The 23,080-nt window shown below is 39.7% G+C and overlaps 2 protein-coding genes across 6 annotated transcripts in view; both read left to right on the forward strand.

The window, feature by feature from the left end:
• prdm16 (PR domain containing 16) overlaps positions 1–7,970 on the forward strand; it is a 269,776-nt gene extending 261,806 nt beyond the window's left edge. For 4 of the 5 annotated variants that reach the window (XM_088332122.1, XM_088332124.1, XM_088332123.1 and 1 more), the window contains 3 exons: positions 179–421; positions 1,940–2,120; positions 5,304–7,970. In XM_088332122.1, coding sequence (XP_088188248.1) covers positions 179–421; positions 1,940–2,120; positions 5,304–5,438 — 559 coding nt within the window. In that variant the 3' untranslated portion in view covers positions 5,439–7,970. The remainder of the gene's footprint in view (positions 1–178; positions 422–1,939; positions 2,121–5,303) is intronic. The other variant, XM_088332125.1, reaches the window with a different exon arrangement.
• A 1,184-nt stretch (positions 7,971–9,154) lies between these two features.
• tprg1l (tumor protein p63 regulated 1-like) lies at positions 9,155–22,135 on the forward strand. The gene is made up of 6 exons (XM_088332106.1): positions 9,155–9,488; positions 12,797–12,888; positions 16,958–17,008; positions 18,078–18,203; positions 18,798–18,951; positions 21,434–22,135. The coding sequence occupies exons 1-6, from the start codon at positions 9,261–9,263 to the stop codon at positions 21,626–21,628; spliced, it is 846 nt and encodes a 281-aa protein (XP_088188232.1). The 5' UTR covers positions 9,155–9,260; the 3' UTR covers positions 21,629–22,135.
• Positions 22,136–23,080: the final 945 nt, after the last annotated feature.

The raw sequence follows: 23,080 nt of genomic DNA on the forward strand, positions 1-23,080 counted from the left end.
TGCGCCTTATGTATGAAAATGATTACTATTATTTTGGGTGTGTGCAGTATAATAATATATATATATAATAAACCTGACTGCATCACAAGACGAGCTACTCACCACATCACACAAACATAAGCCACAAATGTAGCAAAGGATCAATAACGTCCATTCCATTGGTTCCCCCTTTGAGCAGATCTGACCCGGCCGAGGAAGAGCACCCGAACGGCCAAAGGTTGTCCAACTCCAAGTTAGGCCTAGATGAGGAGGAAGAGGAAGGCGAGGGCGACGATGAGGAGGAAGAGGAAGGCAGCCTGACTGAAAAATCTCACGACGAGGCTCCGGAATCCCTGTCTCCGGTTGCCACGCGAACGTATGAAGAGGAGGACGAAGAGGAAGAGACGACTCTGCTATCTATGAGCCACGAACACTCCCGAAGGTGCTCATTTTATTTTTATGAAGTTGAAAACCGCAGATGCTCTACTGCCTTTACTAACAAATGCTTATTCACAAAATAGCAACATAACAATGTAACACTGCAGAAACTGAAAGTTTAAAAACTTGAGTATTATTATGGATAATATCTGTGAAGGAAAATTTGCTGTCTGCTGCTTCTTTTACTTCTCATATAAAGAAAACCACCACATCCGAAGAAAAACAATCAATTTGACATGAATCTGGAAATATTTTCTCTTGCTGCATTCGGGCCTTAGTCGTTTGATTTTTCTCAGATGAATGGAAATGCAGATATACAAATCAAAGTTATAGAGGTAGGAAGTAGTCCACTACAAAAATGCTCACTGGAAAACGGCTGATTAAATATTAGCACCTTTAATCGAATATATATGTTTTTGTTGGGAGATGAATTTGTTCAATTGAAAAACATTTTTTTCTTCTCTCTTTTTTTTTTTTTAAATTTGGTTAGCGCACAGACGCACGGTGTGGAGGTTCAGGGTTCAAGTCCAGCTACCGCAGCCTCCCCGTGTGGGGTTTGCATGTTCTCCCGTGCTTGCATGGGTTTCCTCCTCCCAGCTGCTCCCCTCCCACATTCTAACAACATGCATGTCAGGTTAATTGGCCGGTTCAAAGTGTCCCTAAGTGTGAATGAATGAGTGAGTTTTCTGTCTCTGTGTGCCCTGCGACGAGCTGGCAACCCGTTTAGGGTGTCCCCTGCCCCCTGCCTGAAGATAGCTGGGATGGGCTCCAGCACCCCCGCGACCCTACTGAGGATAAGCGGTGCAGATAATGGATGGATGGATAGATAGTTTCAATTTTGACATAAATAGCAAAAATAAACATTGTTTTGTAGGATTAATTTCGAGAACTTTTCCCATCAAAATCAGAAAAACACAATACTAAAAAGGAGCAAAATTATCCAAGATAATCTTTTTTTATTTCTCGTAGGTCAAGAAATTTGTATTAATTTTATCGAACATGAGTCTCACCGAGAGGGAATTGACATTATTTTCTGCCATCTTGCTGCTAAACAAATCAGAACAAAATTGTGCGGTTTTGTGTTATCGAGTCTCCGTAGTTTGTATTGTTCTGGGTGCTTTGGAGCACTCGCTTTTGGCTGCACTACACAATAAGGCGAAATCTATTGGTCAAATATTACACAATGTCCCTTAAAGTACTATTTTACTTATTTCACATAGAGAATTGTATTCAAAATGAGCAAAGTAATCTGCTAGAACCAATTTTGTCCCAAAAAAAAGCCATGAAATTGATTTCTGCAGTGCATAGTTTTTTTTTCACTGACTATAGAGCATCTGTCTTGTCTTCTTTTCTTCCTCCTTATTAATCAAGTCTATCTCTTTCTCCTCCCTCCATTCGACTAAACATCTACCTTCCCATTCCCGCCCTTGCATTGTTTTTCATTTTCATTCCATGTTTCCACACATTTCCTGATCACGTCCGCCCCTCCCACGTTTATCCCACCATATCCGCCATTGTGCAGGTGTTTAGAGGAGGAGGGCTCCATCTTGGACCTTGAAACTCTTTCCAGCTTCCCCAAAGGCCTGGACGGCTTGCGTAAAGCAGCCGGCCATGAGCAACACTTTGACGTAAAAGACATTTTTAACACGTCACTAGAGTCGGAGGCTTTGAAAGAGACCTTGTACAGGCAGGCTAAGACACAGGTATGTCAGATTGAACACAATTATTTTATAGGATGATTGACAAACTGTCAATTTGTTCACATTCCTTTAACACAGAGGTGTTCAATAATTATTTTTTAGGGCCACATAAAAATAAATAAGTGCCATTTAATTGTTTAAAATCTGTTTTCGTGTGTTTTTTAACAGACACCATAATAGCTTTTTATAAGCTATTATGCTTGGGTCCCACAAAAGGGCAGGTTGTATAATATAGCGCTTCTCAGTGGTTAGAAAAAAACATTCCTTTTAAAAAATCAATACCGATTCAAATTGTAAACAAAAATGCATGAAATATAGGTTGGTAGGTCAAGACATTTGCATTCATTTGACATAAGATGAGCCTCACCAAGGGAGGGACAACATCATTGGTTCTCATCTTGCTGCTACGGGAACCCTTACAACCAGAAACCTGTCAAGAAAAGTCTCAGTAGTTTGTATTCTTCCTTGTGCCTTTGAAAGTGGGAGGCATTTTTGAGGTATCTTTATAATGATGTAGGTTAAATATTGTTTATATTAAGTATGTGTTAACAACGTCCACCTGAATTTAAAGAGATCTTATGCTTTATTTTCCACTGCACCTATCTGCTTTTATGTTTTAGCAAAACTATTGAGGGCGGAACACATTAGGTGGGAGGAATGGCGGCTGGCTGGGTTTTCCAGGAGAGTGATTTCACACTTGTCCCCGCTGTCCTTTTTTGGTTTTGTTTTGTTAGTGTAGCATGAAAATAGTGAAAGCAAGAAGAGGTCTTAAGTACAGTCCAAACTGTGACCCAAAACCCAAGAAAGATTAGAAAACAAGGGTTGATTTGGGCAAGTCTAAAAAAATGCATGTGCACACATCATAAATGTACTGACAGATGCTGCAATGATAACACAGGCCAGGAGATGGTGGCAGCGAGTAAAAAAACTTAACCGAATTCTGTACATATCTTACGATCCCAAAACTGTATGTAACATCCTACATGCCCACATTTCTGGTGTAAATATTGTGTAAATTATAACCTTTATCTTCTTTGGTCCTTTATATTGTGTAAATCATAACCTTATCTTCTTTGTTCTTTTATCTTCTCTGTTTTCTTTTCTCCTCACTGTTAAATGTGAAACTGGAGTGCCACGTCCAATTTCGTTGACACAATATGTTCAACCCAGTTTGTAACAAAGACAATAAAGGTATATTCTATTCTATTCTATTCTACAGCCCCCCCAAGCAGACTTTTTCTGTTGCAAGAAACAATACAGCAACATTGAGTGGTTCAAATATAAACAGGTTCCCTTTAAATATGGTACACATCCTTTTAGCTTAAAAGTTTTGAATATTCAACTCCTCCGTGTAAATATTAGACATTGCAAAAAGTTGGAAATTGAACAAAACACTTTTTAGGAGCAAGTATAATTTGTATTGTAAAGTTGTAGGCCTTTCAAAACTCATCAATGGGCCACAAATAGGCATCGGCCTGTAATTTGGACACACTAAGAAAATTAAATGGTTGATACAATGCTAATGGATTAATAAATACGCTTAGAAAATGTATAACAATGGGTAGAATACATGCACAACTGTTTTTCCAAATAGAATATTACTGTTCTGCTATTTTGCTCATGTGCCACATTATTCTGAATATTTAGAGAATTAATTTAATTATTCATTTAAAAATGATTTGGGGGAAAAACATGGATGGAAAGTAACCTCTAACACAGTAATGAGCAGAGAGGCTCATGTCTGGTGAGACAGTCACATTGACAAATCAATTTACATCTTATTCATCACAGAGCAAGAAAGCATTATATAAAATGTAGAATAGAGAAAACAAAACTTTTAATGTCTTACCTTAACTTATGAATAAAATCAATGCACTGTTCCTTTTAAATAAAAGCTTTAATGAAAGCGTAGTCCTCCATTATAAAGCAATGTCCAGGCAACAAGAAAACAATTACTGGATGGCTTAATTTGCTTCCAGCTTACTAATTCTATCACTATTTCTATTGTCTGAAAACTGCTTGCAAGATTTGAATACAGCCTGAATTCTTCTCTCACTCCCTCCAAGCTCACTAATGTGTGTGCTCTGCTTCATCACAATGTTGAAGTTTTTTGTAACTGATTTGATGTTGACAATTAAAACGGCTGTAAGACGATCGATCAACTTACCTGAACCAGGCAACCAGTAATAGCTGGAATGTGATTGTTTAAATCACGTGTCAGCAAACTTTGGAAGTCGCAAGCCACGTTGATTTCGAAAGATTTGCACAGGGGCAAAGCCAGGGGTGAAAACAGCTCATAGATATGTTTAATTTTTTGTTGTATTGCCGGTAAAGAGTCTAAAATCCGAGACCTCGGCAACACATAAGGAAAATAGATCAAATCAGCCAATTCAATTGTTCTCTTTTGAATTTACCTGCACAAGTTGTTTTATCATCTATTTGTTTATAAAGGGACCATTTCATTCAATTGGTTTTGAAACACACAAAATATACAAGTAATTAAATCACATTGTAAAGCGCTTTGGGAAGTCATTGGCTTGAAAAGCGCTATATAAATGCAGATCATTTCATTCCATTTCATTTATAATTAAAAACTTTGGCACATTTGCCTAACACGCGAATGGTCCTAGGTTCGAGACCGGGTGGAATGGGCACCATCAGGCTGTACTTGAAATGGTGCCCTTACGTCCCTAGTGGTTAAGGGATCCAAAGGAACCACACAAACAAACAATAGAAAGGTAATTTGTCTTTTTTAAACACCAAATTTGATCATTGGCATGCGTTAGCAACATCAAGTGGACATATTAAAAAAATGAAGGTTGTTTCGACCAGACGCAGCTCATTTTTCTTATACGTCTCCTATCATCACCTCTGGTGCCCGATTAAATCTGTAGGCGGGCCTGATTCGACCCAAGGGCCAGTTTAGTGACCTCCTGGGTTAAATGCTGACGTATGGAAAACACTTATGGAAGCAGCACAACCAGGGGAAAGCAATGAGAGGAATTATTTAATACGTATTCATGGAAAAAATATAATTACATTCCAATTATTTGTGTATTTTTGGGTCAGCAGAGAAGGCCATGAAGGCCATGACGGCCTACCACTGGTGAAAGCTGAGATGGCAAACAGATAAAAGCTTGATTGACCTTCTTTGAATTCTTTCAATGTCCGTGTGCTCTCTGACAGGCTTATGCAATGATGCTGTCTCTGTCGGACACCAATCCTTTGCACACGCCTTCCCAGAACTCCCTGGAAGCTTGGCTGGGGATGGGAGGAGGACCATCTGAGACAAACAGCTTCCATCAGCTCAACCATATCTAGAGGAAGGACAGAAACAAAGATGAGGTTGGTGTGCTCCAAGGACAGAGGAACACAACTCGGCTTGGACGCAGGATGGCATGAAGAACGGAGAATTCGGGGTGTCACGTGCATTCGAAAGGTGTTTGAGTGTGAGTATGCGTGCGTGTGTGTGAAAGAGAAAGACAGTAGACTCTCAAAGAAAGCACTGCTAAGCTCCTGTTGATGTGAAGGACACAGATGCTCAAGATGCCGGACAATTATCGACAGCTTTGAAACTCTGCCGATCATCGGTGCGCTTACTCTCACTCTGCCTCAGCAGAAAACCGAAGCGTCACTCCGATGTCTCGGATGAGGTCATAAAAACTGTGTTTGCGTGATGCCTGTAAAGCAACAGAAGATTCAAACGCTGCTTTCGAGAACACGTCCAGGAAGGGGGGGTGCTGTTTTCTCACAAAGTGACACTCGAGCCTCCCGAGTGAACCCCACAGGAATCAACCGCACCACACGACAAAGTGAGTGTGGGAGGAAAAGAGGACGACGGACACACTCGGATTGATTCTCATGTGCACAGATAAGAATTTATAATTATAAGTGTTCATATCCTAGCTTGATCATGCTGGCCGTTGTTCAAAAGCACTCATCTTTTCATATCACTCAAAAACGTTGTTTGCTTACTTTTCTTTTAGATACCACTGTATTGTTCGGTCGTAGGCTCCGCCGTGCTAAATTATTAATGTAATTATTTTTAGATAAGGACCAAAAATGTATAATAATATCACATGCTGTACAAAATAACGTAGATGTTCATAGACAGGGTGACACATGCCAAATAACCCTATAGAAACATGTTTTTGTTCTCTGACAATCATTTCATTTCCATTTCCAATATAGTTGATTTCACAAGCGTGTGTGTATGTATTTATTCCCCCCCCCCCCTCATTCTGTTATGGGACGGGCGGTGACAGAACAAGGAAAAGTCCTCTCTCCTTTTCTTTACTTTCTCCATTTAATTATACTTATTTTGCTGATGGAATAAAAACAGAAGAGAGATTGAGAATCTCCGGTTACGACGTGCCATAATGGAAGTGATCCATGAAATGTTTTTATTTATAGTAGGAGATGTATTGTTTAGTGGCTGTGTAATGTTTAGTTAGCCTTTTGCTTGGGTCCCATTTCACCTCGTTGGAAGTATTATAAAGAGGAGCCTTCACTGTCACAGTATGATTACAATCCAGCAGATTTGATCATAACTCTTGCGAAACCCAAGGGGAAACATTTGAAAAATCTAAGGCACATGCTATAACGGGCATTAGAAATATTCTGTTTAGTCCTTCGAGCATAGTCACCATCCTGGACGAAATGTTTTATATTTCATTGTGGCATCAAACTCATTCCAAAGTAGCAGAAGGACATGACTTTTTTTGGACTGTAGATAGATGTAGATAGACATCTCGAGAGGGGTTTGTCGTCATTCTCAACTTTAACAGATGCTGTAGTTTTGTTTTCTAATTTAGGACTTAATGAAAACCGCACGAGTCCAAGCCATACATCAATAAGGCTTAGGTCTCGACGACTTATAATGACGACAGGACGGAAGGAACACTGTATTTTTCTTTGGCTATACGTGGACTGCTGCATCATCTCGTTTTCTTTCCCCCAAAGACGCAAATCTCGCTCTTGTTTAATACATCTTCATTTATTGACCTTTTTAAGATGTAAAGCTGTGGGTCGTCTCTATGTGGTGATTCATGTCAAGTCATGGACTACTGTACTACGAATGTGCTGTGTAAAGGCATAGAAGCATTCCATTGTTCCAACTTCAGAACGTATTCTGGCAGATGGTCATCAAGATATTGGGACACAGTTGATGTTTCCCTCTCACTGTTACAGAAGACACACAAAAAAGAAAGATTGTTTCTTATCGACTGTATAGTATTTTAAAGACAGAAAAGCAATGGGGCATTTGTCCAAAGTAAGAAAAAAATCATGGAGAAACTATGGGTTTAAGTGGATGGTGCTTGTTTTGTTCGGATCTGAGTTGTATCTCGCCCTATGTTATGTTTATTGAAAACTGACAACAACAGAAAAAAAAAGATTGTGCATGAAGTGTTTAGCGGTCACAATTATGTCCATTTGTGAATTGTGTATCAAAAAGAAAAAAAAATGGAGAAAAAGAAAAGAGGAAAAAATAAATCCGTAGATGCACTTATTGTAAATGTGGTTAGGTTTAGTAGGTTTGGCTTCAAGTTCTTGACTGCCTTCAATGTTGGGGCAGGTGGCTCTTAAAGAAGTAAAAGAAAAAAACATGTTGGAGAAGACGAGGAAAAAAAAGACAATAAAGGTTTGTAGAATAATATTGAACAATTCTAAAATTGCAATTCTTTGGATGCTTGTGATTATTGAAAATGTACTTTAAGGAAATTTCTTTGAAAAGACATGACTCTGTTAATTCTGTAGGATAGCAATGTATACCAAATGTAATCTTTCCAATGTTATGAAGAATTTATACATGAAATTGATATGCAATAAAACCTGTGTGCTTTTTAAATGGAATTTCCACTACTTAGTTTTTTTCTCCAGCTGGTGTAAAGAAACAGTCGCATATTTTTGGATCAGGATTAAAAATGTCAAACAAATGCACTAAATTCTCCCCCCAAAAAAGCAGTGAATTTTAAAAAACAGGTTAAATGGCTCGGCATTGCTCGGCCAATAAAAGATTGGATTCGGCTGCTTGAAGTGGTTAGTGGTCGGGAGCTGCAGTACCCAATTTGGCCACCAGAGAGTGATCGAGACCACCCCAAAAAAAAAAAGCCAAAAGATCACACGAAAGCAGACGTTTATCGATGTTGTTGTTATTTATTAGAGGTGCTTTGACATAAAACCTAGCTAAAGACACTCCTGGAGGCCTAAAGTTGAACTGTGTCTTTTTTTTTTTTTTACGAAAATCAGTTTAGCTGCTTTAGAGCCAATAAATCACATCCAAACACACACACCAACACACATACAGGATTTATGAGGTGGTTTGGATTAGATAGTTTGATTGGCAGAGAACGAAAGCAATATATAAATTGTAGCATACAAGAAAATGGTCATGTGTGGTATTTATATCAAATATAATTTACCAGGACTGTCCTACTTGTCATTCCAATTTATTACACCTTTGAACTCATCGCTTTAATCCTCAAGATACTTTTTTTTTTTTTATGTAGACCACCACTCTTTTTTTAAGTTTTAGCTGCCCAATTTATCTGATGTTCGGATTCAGCGTCAGCAATCAGTGATGGGGGGAGGAGAGTGTGTCTGAGGTTTTCTTTTTTTTGGGGGGGGGGGGGTGGAGATGGTGAAATGCAAAAAAGTTTTAAATACAGTATAAATGGCAACCCAACCCTAAAAAAAGGTGATGAAAAGAAGAGTTTACTTGATCGCATCAGAGGAAGCAACAGTACTTGCACACACAACAAAAAGGAGCTTGGCAGAGGCTGCAATGACAGTTTCAGCCAGAAGATGGGGTCAGGTAGTAGAATATTTTGAAGTTACGTACACCACCTTCCAGGTAGATGAACATTTTACACCTTAAATTGTGTATTTTTTAAATATGACTGTATTTAGATATCTCAGCAAAAATAAAAATAGTACAGGTTGACCTACTGGTATCCAACTGTCAAAATTGAATTTGAAACGAATTACCAAGTGGCGCTTTCATAATGCGCCTGTCCCTTTAAGAAATCAAAGGCGGAAGTAAAGCAAACGCATCCACAATCAAAACATTCTCGGTGCACCATGGGCGTGTTCGCTTGCAACAAATAACGTTTGCTACATCTCCCGAGAAGCCCCCATCCAGCCATGCTTCAGCTAAACGACACAGTGGAGCCCGAGAGTCCGGGAGCCGCGATTATCCACCCGGTGGTGGCCGAGGAGGGAATCGAGGTCGCCTTCACGCCGCTGGAGGCCGGACAGAGCCTCGGACGCGGAGCCGCTGCAGCCTGCTGCGGGCCTCTGCAAACACTCACGCCTTTTCATGTGCACAATCCCACCATGCAAGCCAAAGTCAAGGACTACTTTGTGTTCCGGGTACGAACGCTTAGAATACTGATATTATTCTGTGTTTTCTTTGTGATTGAAAGCATACCTGTCAACCTCCACGGCTCCATGCCCTTACAAACTGTCGTATTTTCCCTTTCAAAATACAAAATAATCTTACACCATATTTTTTTTTTCAAACGTGTGTATTTATGTACTTTAACGTGTTAAATTGTACACGTGTTTCGTTATATCATTCTGTACATCCATCCATCCATTATCTGCACCGCTTATCCTCAGTAGGGTCGCGGGGGTGTTGGAGCCCATCCCAAGTTTCTTTGGGCAGTGGGAAGGGGACACCGTGAACTGGTTGCCAGCCAGTCGCAGGACACACAGGGACAGACAATTTGCTCGCTCATTCACACCTTGGGACCATTTGGACCGGCCAATCAACCTGACAAGCATGTTTTTGGAATGTGGGAGGAAACCCATGCAAGCACGGGGAGAACATGCAAACTCCACACAGGGGGTTTGATCTCACGACCTCAGAACAGTGCCGCACACGTGCTAACCACTGCGCTGCCGTGCTGCACCATCCTGTACATATTTTTAATAAAAAATAATATTTAAAAAAATCAGGTTTATCAGCCTAAATATCCTAAATTTGTAAATATTTTTGCAGGAAAAAATGAGTTGGCATTTCTATTTTGCAAACCAAACCACAATATCAAGCATTGATGCTTGTATTTTAAATTTCAAACAGACTATTTAACAGGGAAAGAAAATACAAAGCTTTGCAGCCTTGTGACTGGGAAACATGTTATTCATAAGCCTTGTGAAGTGATCGGCAACTGTTAGAGGTCTGTTGTGCTCTGCGATGAAATGGCAAAACATCACTTCTGCAGCTGTTGAGTCTTCCGGTGTAGTGTCTAATGTAGACTCCCCTGCAAAATCTTCCCTCCCTCGCGTGAACGTGCATTCTGCTGCGCTTCCGACAATAGCTTTATTGTTTAAATAAGCTTATTACATAGAATACGATCGCTATTGTCGGAAGCGCAGCAGAATGCGCGTTCACGCGAGGCGGGGGGGGGGTCTTTGCAGGGGAGTCGAAATGAGGTACTACAGCGGCATGCGCACAGTAGCATCAAACACTCGCTTCGTTTGCAACGAAGAGAACGTTACCAAGGTAGAGGTTACCGGGGCGAACTCGTTTGACTTGATTGATCTGCCCTTTCATGATAGTCTGTGTATACCGGATGGTACCTATCATTGACAAACTTGCCTTTGTCCATACAGATTTTCTTGTACGTCATACACGTCTTAAAATGCATAATAAACTTACTTTGTACAGCAAAAACGTACAGGTTGACAAATATGTGAAAGTGTCAGTAGTAATGCAAATTTAATTAGGTTTTAAGGTAAACTGAAAAAGATTATTGAATAAGTAGTTGGTTACAGTGACTGGTTACCTCATTTGAAAGTGAATTGCCTTACCCCCCAGATTTCACGGATCCCTTAACTGACAGGGTCGTGGGGGCACCACTTCCTGTGGTGTGTCTTGGGCAAGTACAGCCCATCCCACTATAGGTCGTGTTTTGGGTAGGGCTTTGCTCCCCCACATGAAACGGTAGCAGGAGAACCCTCCTAATCTGACTCAGATACAGCACCTTTCATCTGGTTGCTGTTGATATTTGGTATGGAGTGTCATCCCACTCTTCAGAAGGGAACCGGGCCTCGGCATTGAAGGGCAGTGGCTTGTAACTATGGTCATAGTAGATCCTAAAGGTAGCACATTACTCCGAAAGTAATTACTTAGTTACACATTGTTGGGAATTAAATATCAAAATGTACCGTTTACCCAATTGTTCAAATTAGTTATCTGACTCCATTAACCAAACAAAACCTACATTCGCCCAACAATTTATGCACGCTCGTTTCTTGAGGGAAAAGATGAACAGGAAGCCGACATTTCCACACGGAGGCAGGTTCATTTTCCCTAAAAATTTAACTAAGTGTACTCCATCTAAAACGGCTGAATTAGTGATGTTGGAGTCTCTGGGAAGCCTTTTTCTGAAGTCCTTTAGCTTTCTCCTATTGGCCATCTTCTCCCCGCATAATGGCGTGCCGACTCCTCCCATGGGCTCGCCAATGAAGCCCGCTGGGCTTCACCATCTCGTAGAAGAGCGTCCCGATGTCTGGGGTACTCAAAACAACACAGAGCGTTTCTACATCATCAGGGCCTCTCTGCGTCAACAGCGTCTGGATGTGCTGATTATCTTATTAGCCGCCGTTCCTGTAAACAACATTTTCCACCAGGGTGCCCTGACCTCGCACCACAGTCTAGTCAGTGAATATCTTTTGCATTAAATGTAATTTGTATTCATTCGTATAAAATCCTTTATAGTCAAATGTATAGAATCCTTCAACATTTATGTATATACTAGCTTTGAAACCATCCCCCTTAGCTTAAAGATAACCACACAATAAAAGAATCAAACAAAATTGTGTACACCAACCAGTTTATGCGATGAAGCATTCATATTTCTTGGTTTGTGCAATCTTGAGCCCGAGACACTCCATATCAATTTTGTCTTCAAACCACTCAAATATATCATTTTCCATTTTTGGGGTAAGATATTTTTTTTCTACAGGCAAGTTGTATTGCAAAACTCACCTAACGCACCATGTTCTAACGACAGCTTAGTTACAGAATGTTATTAGTAATGCGATACAATACCAGTTTCAGAGAAAATTAATTGCTTTCCAGTTCATTTGTAACTCATTACTCCCAACTAAAGATAAGATCGGGCCTAAAAAAAAATCCAGCCCGACTCAGCATGCGGGTATTAAAGACTGAACCAGGCCAAGCCCAACAAATTAACTTAAATTTTAATATTTTATTTGTGAGGACTTTATTTTAACGTCCTTTACGGTGTGGCGAGGGTCCAATAGATTACATTTTCGTGTCGAGGGGTGAAAAAGCCAGGATCACAAAGGGGTGAACGGGGTATGCGTGTTGAAGTAGGGGCTCTTCTCTCTCGCTGACATTATTTTTTTTTAATTATCCACCCGTCACTGTTCTTTTTGGATTCTGGCACCCTTTTGCAAAATGCAGCCAGCATTTAGGCCTGTGAACACACCGAGCGCAGATCCTCCACAAAATAATAATTTAACCACAAACAATTACAGGTGGATGAATATACTTTTTTTTTTTTAAGTCATCCAAAGAGAAGCTCGACTCGGCCTGAACCCGAACTAATGATTGACATTTTAGACCCAACCCAAATTTTGGTACGGGTTTGGGCTTAAGATGTTACATCTACTCCCAACACTGCCCACATGTGTTATGCTCATGTTAGCCAGGTACCATCGAGCAGGCGGTCAGCGACATCCGAACTGTGGCCCTGCCCTCTGAGGATGGAGAAGTGCTGAGCGTCTGGCTTCTGGCTCAGTAAGTGTTCTTATTTCATCCTGAACTAGTACAGTAATCCCTCGGTTATTGCGATTAATGGGGACCAAAACCACTCGCGAAAAGTGAAAATCCACGAAGTAGCAACGCCCCTTCAAAAATGCTTAATTTTTATTATTTTTTTTAATTATTTTATTTTATTATTATTATTTTGAGATTGTGTTTGTAGAATTTAAGTAAATAAGCAATACCTACGGAGTGTCTGCCTGCTTATTTTTTTCCCACTTTACTTTAAGGATCATTCAACACTGTCTAATCCCTATTGTCATCATCACATTACACCTTGTGGTTAGCTGAAACACTATAACTACGCCATGTCCAGCATTTACTCATTTATTTCTCATAGAGTAAAATAAGGACTGATATCTATTGATAATAACAAAGTCATGGTATTGTGTGATAAAATAGTTGTTCAACATAACCACTGTACAGGTTTTCGCGGTTCATGTGGACCAGAACCACCCGCCAGAAGTGATAATCCGCAAAGTAGCGTCACACCTTTTATGAAAGCCCACAAAGGGCAAACTTACCTCGAGATTACATTATTACCAACTGAGAGTTGTATGGACCTAATTGACGCTCAATGGAAGTTGCATCAGCCCACCGCGGCCAGCTGGTGGCAGAAAAATTGAGGGAAATGCATGCAAGTGAACGGGGCGGCCATTCATTCCTATGGAGCAAAGCATTTCCAATAGGAGCTACAGTACCGCCGGAATCCGCTAGTAGGCGCTCGTCTTTAATACCGGGCTTTCCTCAAGTACCCCCAACTCCAAACGACTGCCAGCACGTGTATGGCAGAGGTTTTTTCCACAGAAAGCACCCACACCGGCACGTCTGAGACATTCAATCTAACTGAGGTGAGGCTCGGAGCAGCCTCGCTCAGTGCATTTTCCCTTTAAAACCCCCGTCCTCGATAATTTTCTAAGTTTTTCAAATTTCAGAGTATTAAAGCTGTACTTCCATGGCGGGCCTAGGAGAGACCTGGCCGGCCCAAGGCGAGAGCCTGTGTGATCCAGGCTTTTTTTTCTTCAGTTGATTCCCGGACGTGATAACATTCTACAAGCGCATCATTTCTTTGCGTTCTTCTGCCTTTTACTTAGAGTCCAATTTAACTGATGAATTTCTTTTCAATGTAACGAACCGCCAAAAGCTAGCGTCAGCTATCTTTCCCAATTTGTTTTGATTCGGAGACGTTGACTGTGCATGCCCCAACCGGCTGTTAGACTGACAGCATACACTAGCCTATCACAGTCACGCAGACAGACAGTCACACCTACTCAACACAAAGCGCCCTACCTAATCTCTCCCTCGCTGTCTGCTGTCTATAAGAAACACAATGCACAATGAGTTGATATCAATTACAATAAAGACCCTTTGAATCAAGCAAGAACCGCATTGGAGTGAACCAACAATAGGCGATGCGCCAAGTAGCCTGGGGTCTCTGTATAACATACACTCACTTTAATACACTGGAGCCGCCACAGACTCTGGCGCCATGCTGCAAATGACACTAGCCGAGCCTAAGAGGAGCGGTGCTAGGAATCAAATAGACTGAACCATTTACATGGCAGTGGATTATTTCATTTCTGTTTTGTTCACACGTTTGTGTAGCGTTTTTTTTATCAGTTCATCCTGTCCTTTATTAAGGGTAAGAGGGTTTTAAAAAATGTATGATTTTTTTTGGGGGTGCTTGGGTTGAATTTGGTGTTGTTTGAACACCCCGGCAAAACAGGCTGGTTACGCCTGGAAAATTCGCTTAAAATACCAATCCAAAACGTACCCTAAGTAAATTGAATGCTGTTCATGAACCTTTGCATTTAGGAGAAGGCTTGAGTTTTAACAGTACTTGTTGGACCAGGTCTAGACAGAGGGCTGGCATACATAAGTAGGGCTTTTTCCACTACTCCCTTTTTCATTCTTGTCATAGCCTGCCCTCCTTGTATGAAAGTGTGTGTCGGCCATTTATACCACTCACCCATTAATTAATCAAACAGCTTTGTAGTGTACCTCATTTGTGCCTGCAATATTCTGGAAAAAAACTTCACTTGAACTGCTGTCACAACCTGCGTGTTAATCAAACATGTTGAGGAAAAAAATGATACTTTTTCATGACCAGAGGTGGGTAGAGTAGCCAAAAAACATACTCAAGTAAAAGTACTGTTATTTCAGAATAATATTACTCAAGTAGAAGCAAGTGTTCATCCGAATACTTATTTAAGTAAAAGTACTTGGTAAAAAAAGTACTGAATAACTGAAGCAATGTCGTATCTATTGATTTTTTTTTAAACAACCAATCAGATCATCAAATGATCAAAATCCATCCAATCAACAAAAAAAATACATTTAATTTCAAATTAGATTGAAATAATCAACGTAAATTCAAGTGCTTTAATAAACACTAAAATAAAAACAGTATAAATTAAATAAATAAATGAAGTACATGTAGCACATTAAAAACCCCAATACTTAACAGGCTCTGCAAGCAGAATAAGAAGCTACCTCATGAACTCGAACAAAGGGGACACAGTACATTGTAGCTAGTGTGATATTCTGATAGCGTCGGCATGTGTGGCCGAGATGGAGTATGAGCTTGCTCTGTCCACTCCACGCATCGGCCCGGTATTGCAGTACCTCCGGGAACGGTGCATTTGCAATGATCGTAGCAAGGCTTTGGGGCTAGGACCTTAGCTTGGCCTATTGGCTGAGAGTAAGTGTCCCGGCTCCTAGGCTTTGTAGCGTATTATGAACTGACCGATAACGGATAATGGATAATGAATAACGAAGAAAGATCAATAACCCTTAAAAATCCCCCCTTTTTAAGGGAAACATGCTTTTGATGTGAGGCCAGGGTTGCAACTCCTCTTCTGTGTTTTCTTAGTTGGAATTGCTAAGCGACATTTTTGATCTATTTCATCCTAAAGAAAATTCCCCCGCTGAAGTTGAATGTGGTCACGTGACGAGGCTGCTAGATTTGATTGGTTAAACATGGTAGCGCCTGCCGGAGGTCTCTGTCATAATATACAGGTATGTGCCTTAGCGGAGACAGACAGACACGTAACTGCGTGGAGGGGATTTTTTTTAAGTAACAAAGTAATGACTTCAATGTTGCCTAATGTAGCGGGGTAAAAGTACCGTTTTTTTTCTTCACGAATTTACTCAAGTAAAAGTATAGGGATTAATAAATACTCATAGAAGAAAAAAAATACCTAAACTTACTGAAATAAATGTAACTGAGTAAATTTACTCTGTTACTACCCACCTCTGTTCATGACCAATCATGTTTATGCTTTAGAAAGGAGGTAACTCTGATTGGTGAGGGTTTGTGAAGTAATCCTCACTCGACACATTCTCAAATTGTCTGCTCTTGAAAATAGCTGATACAGGTCGAATTTGCTTTCTTAACTCGTATTCCATGAACACAACATTCCTTGAAATACTAGAATAGAGGAGGCAATATATTATAAGGAAATCCTTTCAGTTGACTTGATTTTATTCTTGGAAACTAGTCCCTTTGCATACATGTTTCAAAACTCTATTTATATCCACTGTTTTCATAAGTATTGTGTAATTTTGTGTGTGTGAGTTTGTGTGTGTGAAACTCAGTAGCTATTTCAAAGTCCAGTGAGCTTGTGATGTGATGCATAACAGTTATTGGTAAATCAGAAGTGTCTTCAGGCTATTTAGTGTCAAACCCATTTTATAATTTAGCGTCTAACTCAACTCAAAAGCTTTATGACAACTGTACGTACAAATTGCTCTACTCGTATTAAAAATTGGTGCAACGAAAAAAACAATATTGATATTAGTTTAATAATAAATATAAGCAGGTCAGTCATCACACCGAGGTTCGGGAAGAAGAAAGCTCCAAAAATAAACAAGCATTGAGTATTCCAAACAACCAAAGCAATGAAACAGAAGGCTAACGTATTTGGTGTCCGTGTATCATCAAGAAGCTGAGACAGAATCGTAGCAGCCCTCAAATTAAAAAAAAAGCTTTAATTTATTCGTTTTAAATGATGTACACCAAATAATTTGCTTATCATTTGTACAGGATTGACCACTGGAATAATGAAAAGGAGAGACTGGTCCTCATTACAGACAGGTAAGTCATAAAGAACCAGTTCATCAGTTTTGTTTTTCTTTCCATTTACTAGCATTCCCAGGTGTCTTAAACCTAAATGACAGTATTGGAGTGGAGAACTTACCTTGTTTTATTGCCATGGTCAAATGACAAACAATAGGCTCCAAGTTAGAATTAGAATAGTCTTCATTGACATTGATTACAATTTAGTGGACAATGTTGGCAACAACATTAGGCATGGCACTCTAAACGCGTAATAAAGACTTAAAAGAGAAAAATAAGATTAAGAATTTCGGGATAAATAGGTAGAAATTATTGCAAGGTTGTGCTTGGAGTCTGGCCCTAAGTTGTAATAATAGTACAATGAAAAATAGTGCATCAAAACTATAATGGAATGAAAAATAGTGCAATACTGTTCTGTGTTTTTTTTTTTTTTTGCAGTTTCCTCTTTATCCTTACTTAAAAGTAGATTACCTGCTTTTAGAAAGAGGGCCAAACCATTACTGATTGAAAAGCCTAACGTAAACATCCATCCATTATCTGCACCGCTTATCCTCAGTAGGGTCGCGGGGGTGCTGGAGCCCATCCCAGCTATCTTCGGGCAGTGGGCAGGAGACACCCTGAACTGGTTGCTAGCCAGTCGCAGGGCACACGAGGACAGACAATTCGCTCGCCCATTCACACCTAGGAACAATTTGGACCGGCCAATTCACCTGAAATGCATGTCTTTGGAAAGTGGGAGGAAACCGGAGTGCCCAGTGGAAACCTGCGCAAGCACGGGGAGATAAAGCCCCAGTGTGTAATATGACCACTAGATGGCACAGTGTGTTTCAGAGAACAGCATGGTGACGACCCAAATGGGGATTCTACTGTATCAAAGAAATACACATTTCTCTATATATGGTTTTTTAATACAAATTAACATTGGTTAATCTATATATGCCTAGTAATCAAATCAATGTTTCTTTACCCTGAATGAGTTTTTTTGTTCCTAGGAGGCACTCAGTATTACACACTGTCCATTTAAAAAATAAACATGGGCCAATACGTAATACTGTTTAACAAAACTTGGTTATCTTTTCATGCACAGGTCCTTGCTGGTGTGCAAGTACGACTTCATCAACTTGCTTTGTCAGCAGGTTGTCCGAATTTCACTCAATGCCGTCGACACCATCTCAGTGGGCGAGTTTGAGTTCCCACCCAAGTCCTTGAACAAGTATGAATGTTACTTTTGATCAAATAGAAAACATTTCTTACCAGCATGAACAATGTTTTTTTGTGGGGAGGAAAGTACATTATTGTCGTGAAATGCAGAGAAAAATGAAGTTGTTCCTTATTATGCCTAACTTGATTACAATGCAATCAAGGAAGGAAGAGTGAAACACATCTGATTTATGAAAAAAAACAAAAACAAATCTTGAAACACTTTTTAATGATTTAAGTGTTTGTTTAAAGGGAAACCATGTATTATTTGACCACTAGATGCTACGGAGAAAAAAAAAAGTAAAAAGGAATTAAGTGAGCAAAAAATAAGACAAACCATGTATAAATATACATATAAAATAGTAAAAATGTTTTAAAAAAAAAAAGATTTGAAAATGGATTATTTTGACATGAACACATAAACATGGTTTGTTTTGTAGGACTCTTCTCAGGAATGACTAAACAACATTATAAAAATGTTATTAGGTTTTCAATGTGTCCAGATCAGAAACACAGAGCTCCTTTGAGAGGGAAAAAAATGTTCAAATGTGTTCCTTGTTATCCTACCTGTATTTGCAGTTTGGGATTTTCTGCATTGTTTTTACAGGCGAGAGGGCGTCGGGGTCCGTGTCCAATGGGACAAGCGTCCTCGGGCGTCTTTTATCAATCGCTGGAACCCGTGGTCCACAGATATGCCCTACATCACCTTCACAGAACATCCCATGGCCCACGCAGATGAGAAGGTGGCCTCCCTTTGCCAGGTAATCCCTGTAGATTCCGGAATACAAGATGCTACTTTTTTGCTACATTTAAAACACTGTGGCTTTAAATACGGTGTGGCTTATTTCCTTTTTTTGTGGTGCCACTGAGGAAAATGGTAATCTGCTCTTTTCCTCAACACATGCACTCTTAATGAAAAACAACCTGGTGACATCTGGAAACATTTGAGACGCTTTTTGAGAGGAGAAAATAGTAATATTTTCACCAGCATTATGCATTTAATCTAGAACGAGAGCAAAACAGGATTTAACAGTGTAGTTTATGGAGTAGTTGTCACATACTCACAATATTTTCACCCATAAATCAAGTCCTTAATTTATACATTAAAATAGAACCGCAGTAGAGGTTATTCATTGAAAATGCTCCACTCCCTTTTCCGTCTCATCGGCGTAAATGTTGAATCGCTGGCGTTTCCTTGAATCCTCGAGAAAGGATGACAAGAGAATGTAATTTGGTCAGTCACCAAGGCAACCATAAATGACAACTCAAACAAACTGTGTTAGCTCCTTACCATGACTGTAAAATTCACCTAAAATCCCAATCCAAAAGGTACCCAAAGTAAATTGAATGCTGTTCTTTGAGAAACAACCGGGATGATACTAATTATTAGTATTGAGGGGAGGCTGATAACTGATATTTGAAGGCGACATTAGTTTGCTGTAAAACCCGAAAAATCTGCATACAAAATGCATGTGTGCATTTAATTACCAGTTTTGGATATATGGAAGCCTTTTCTAAATTAAAACTAAAAACAGACAGACAAGAGTAGTTCAACATCATGTGTAAAAAAAGAAAAAGCAGTATACTTAACTAAGAGCGTGGTGCAATTAGGCCTGGGCGATCAACAAACATTGTTATCACAATAAAAACAATTCTTATCAGTCAATATCAATTTGAAGGTTGACCATACCCGATGCTGCTTGAACCATGGTGCCAAACTATTACACAGCCTTTCAAAAGATATGAGGAACAAATGAATACCTTCTCGGAGGGGGGATCTAGTTGCAGGGATACACTGCTTTTGCCTTGCTTAGCTGGCTGACACGTGGAAAGTTTTTTTCATGGGGCCTGGTGCTTGTTGAACGTCCGCGAGCACTCGTTTGTGGCAAAATTGTTTTTCCTTCAGCATATTCTGGCAGGCTGTTTTAAATGGTGGGATAAGTTTCTAGTTGGTTGCCTGTCTTGGTCAACAAAGTGCATATCGCCGCTCTGTTTTTTATCAGACGCAGCCAAAATACCTCCTAACACGTGTAGATGAGGAGCCTCTCCTGTCTTTGACTCTTAAAATGTTTTGAGTGGGTGTGCTGGCTGTTCTCCTTCGTCCCTTTTTCAGATGTTTTGACCTTGTCGTAGTCCTTTAGCTTTCAATGTGTGAGCCATCGTCCCAGTTAGAAATCAAATTTAGAAATCACAATGACCAAATATGTTTCCAGAAATAGTATTTGGGCTACTTGGGTGGGTCTAGGGGGCTACCTGGTGCCTGCAAGCGTCATGTTGGAAACCTCTAATCAAAGTGATTTTCTTAATGTAAATTTTAACAATTTTCCCCATTAAACAGCAATATTGAAACATTCCAACCAAGCATTTATCAGCGTACCTTTTTCATTACTACACTTCCAACATAAATTGCCCTTGAGCAGTCCAGTTAGGAAAACATTCTACACTAAATGTCTCAAAATGAAAAAGCTGGTGAAGGTAAAGAAACTGTACTGCGGAGGAGTGCATTTATATAGATTTTTAGAATTTTTTGGCAAAAATTCACTCAATTGCGTATCTCCCAGGGTTCGTACGGGTGCTTGAAGTCCTTGAAAATGGTTGAATGTTAATGTTGTTTTCAAAGATTGCATTTTGGGTGAAGGGCTTGTAAATGCTTGAAATTTTTGCCATGTTTCACAAGTCTGCTTGAAAAATGACACTGCTCTCCAGGTTTCTTTTTGACATTTAATTTCCTCGTGACTAACGGCAGCTGATTTTGTTTGTATGACATTGTCCTATGAAGTGTTGTCGCCCCCTAGGAGTTGCTATGAAATGTGTATTAGTGCAAGGATTACAAATCAAATGTGTACATTTATTATAGTACATAAAGTTGTGGTAGTGTTTACAGTGGTAATTTGTAACAGGAAGAACTTCCTGCAACTAATAATGTAGTTTATATATTACTGTTATCAACACCTCTTCCGATATAGATCTGTCAAAGAAATATTTACACATGTATATCCGCGTTTTACTGGCAGTCTAAAAATCATGTCATGATAAATGCACACGCCAGATTAGAAATCGCATGTTTATCCCAGATATTTGTGAATCAGCAAAATACATGATTCAGATCAGATTTCTTAATGACACTGGAGAAATTGGAAAAATGACTTTGATAGTTCTTGAATTTGTTCGTGAAAAAGGTTTACGAACCATGAACTCAATTTTTCATCCTCTGAAAATTCTTGTTGACTTCTTTATGTTCAGCTGGACAACTTTCAAACGCAGCTGGTACAGGCGGTGAAGAGAGCCCATAAAGAGCATCCTATCCCTGGTCGGGCCAACGGAGTGCTGATTCTAGAGAGGCCCCTCCTTATCGAGACCTACCTGGGCATCATGTCCTTCATCAACAATGAGGCTAAGTTGGGATATTCCATGACTCGAGGGAAGATTGGTTTTTAAGAGACGGTCTCTCCAAATGACAATGAGAGGTAGTTAAAACGATGCTCTGCAAGTCATCTGTAACAGACGAATGGTCAGCCAGCTGAAGACTTGCATGGATGTCTCATTCCTTTTGCACATGTGCTTTTTCAAGAGCTGCCATATTTGCATGGGATCCTTCGACAGTACGGGTATGTGGAAAAAGTCAATGAAAACAGCGTCTGCATCCGCCATTTTTTTCTATAGTCTGCAGTTGTCTTAGCTGGGTGTGTTGAAGTATTTTGTTTCCTTTTTGAACATTGAGTGTTAAAAGTTGCGTTCTCTGCTAAAGATGTGTGGTGGCTACCTACCTGCTGTGATGTTTGATGAAATGAAGCCATTGGTCAGATTTTTGGAACCGGAACTAATTCACGTCAGATGGAGTAAGGATCGCTAATACAGGAAAATGACGTGATGTGTTCTGTATTTCTATGCTTGTTTACTGTGGAAATATCTTCATACTGGAAACAATAAACAATCTTATGTCAACCTTCTGCTGCCAGTTAATGTGCTTGGCCTGTGTTTATTTTTGCTGACCCCAAAAACTGGAAAACATGTTTCTCAATGCTAAGGGTGTTTTAAATGAAAATGGGTCAGTAAGTAATTTGTCTAACCGCATTTCCCGGATTGGTATTGCAGATAGTAATAAAAGGTATGCTTTACCATGCAAGTTTTATAAACGGTAATACCGTATCTGAGCAATGACTGCATTGATCAAATTGATAAACATTACAGACCTAAACTGAAAAACATTGCTTGCAACAGGAATCGAACCAGAGTATTGGTGGTAAGAATGCCAACTTATTAGTACAAGTCCACCAGTGGTGCAAATGACATAAGACAAGGCATTTGACCGTAGCTTATTATCACTATTTTTTATTGATGCTAGGAACACTGGCAAATTGCATTCTAACGGGGAGAGACTGTTTAACCTTTCTTCACTTATGAATGAGAATGAAGAAAACAGTTTTTCAACTAATTACTATACAAGCTCTTTTACGTATGTATACATCTTAAACTGCAACGTTATTGATTGACAGGTGAAGAAATTTCAAAAACGATTTAACAGATTACAACACACTATGCAAATAAGTGTTTCTGGCACTATACAAATAGTGTGCTAATGCAAGAAGATCAAATGCCTTTTTGTTTGTTATCCGTACAGCTAGTGGTAAAGTGACTGTGCTCTCACTGCAACTGCTCGGGTTCCTTTGATAAAATGCTGTGTGATCTCTGTCAGTGACACCTTTCGACTGATCAATATCAGCATTAATATAAAATAGCTAGTGTATAAGGGAGCTCAACAGTTATGCGCACGGTAGCTCTTAATGAAGTTTCAATTGCATGTGCCTCAGGTCTACTGCGTCTGATGTATGAAAAATATGGCAAAAAATATTTTCGGTGGGTGGGTTTTCTAGTGCGGAAAACACAGCA

This window comes from Urocampus carinirostris, chromosome 3 (assembly GCF_059441175.1).
Source record: "Urocampus carinirostris isolate Australia breed hairy pipefish chromosome 3, RoL_Ucar_1.0, whole genome shotgun sequence".
In the NCBI taxonomy this organism is placed as follows: Eukaryota; Metazoa; Chordata; class Actinopteri; order Syngnathiformes; family Syngnathidae; genus Urocampus; species Urocampus carinirostris.

Coding starts and splice junctions, on each gene's coding strand:
- tprg1l (XM_088332106.1), top strand. CDS start 9,261: ATGCTTCAGCTAAACGACACAGTGGAGCCCGAGAGTCCGGGAGCCGCG. Junction 12,889..16,957: donor AGCGTCTGGCTTCTGGCTCA/GTAAGTGTTCTT, acceptor TCATTTGTACAG/GATTGACCACTGGAATAATG. Junction 17,009..18,077: donor CTGGTCCTCATTACAGACAG/GTAAGTCATAAA, acceptor TTTCATGCACAG/GTCCTTGCTGGTGTGCAAGT.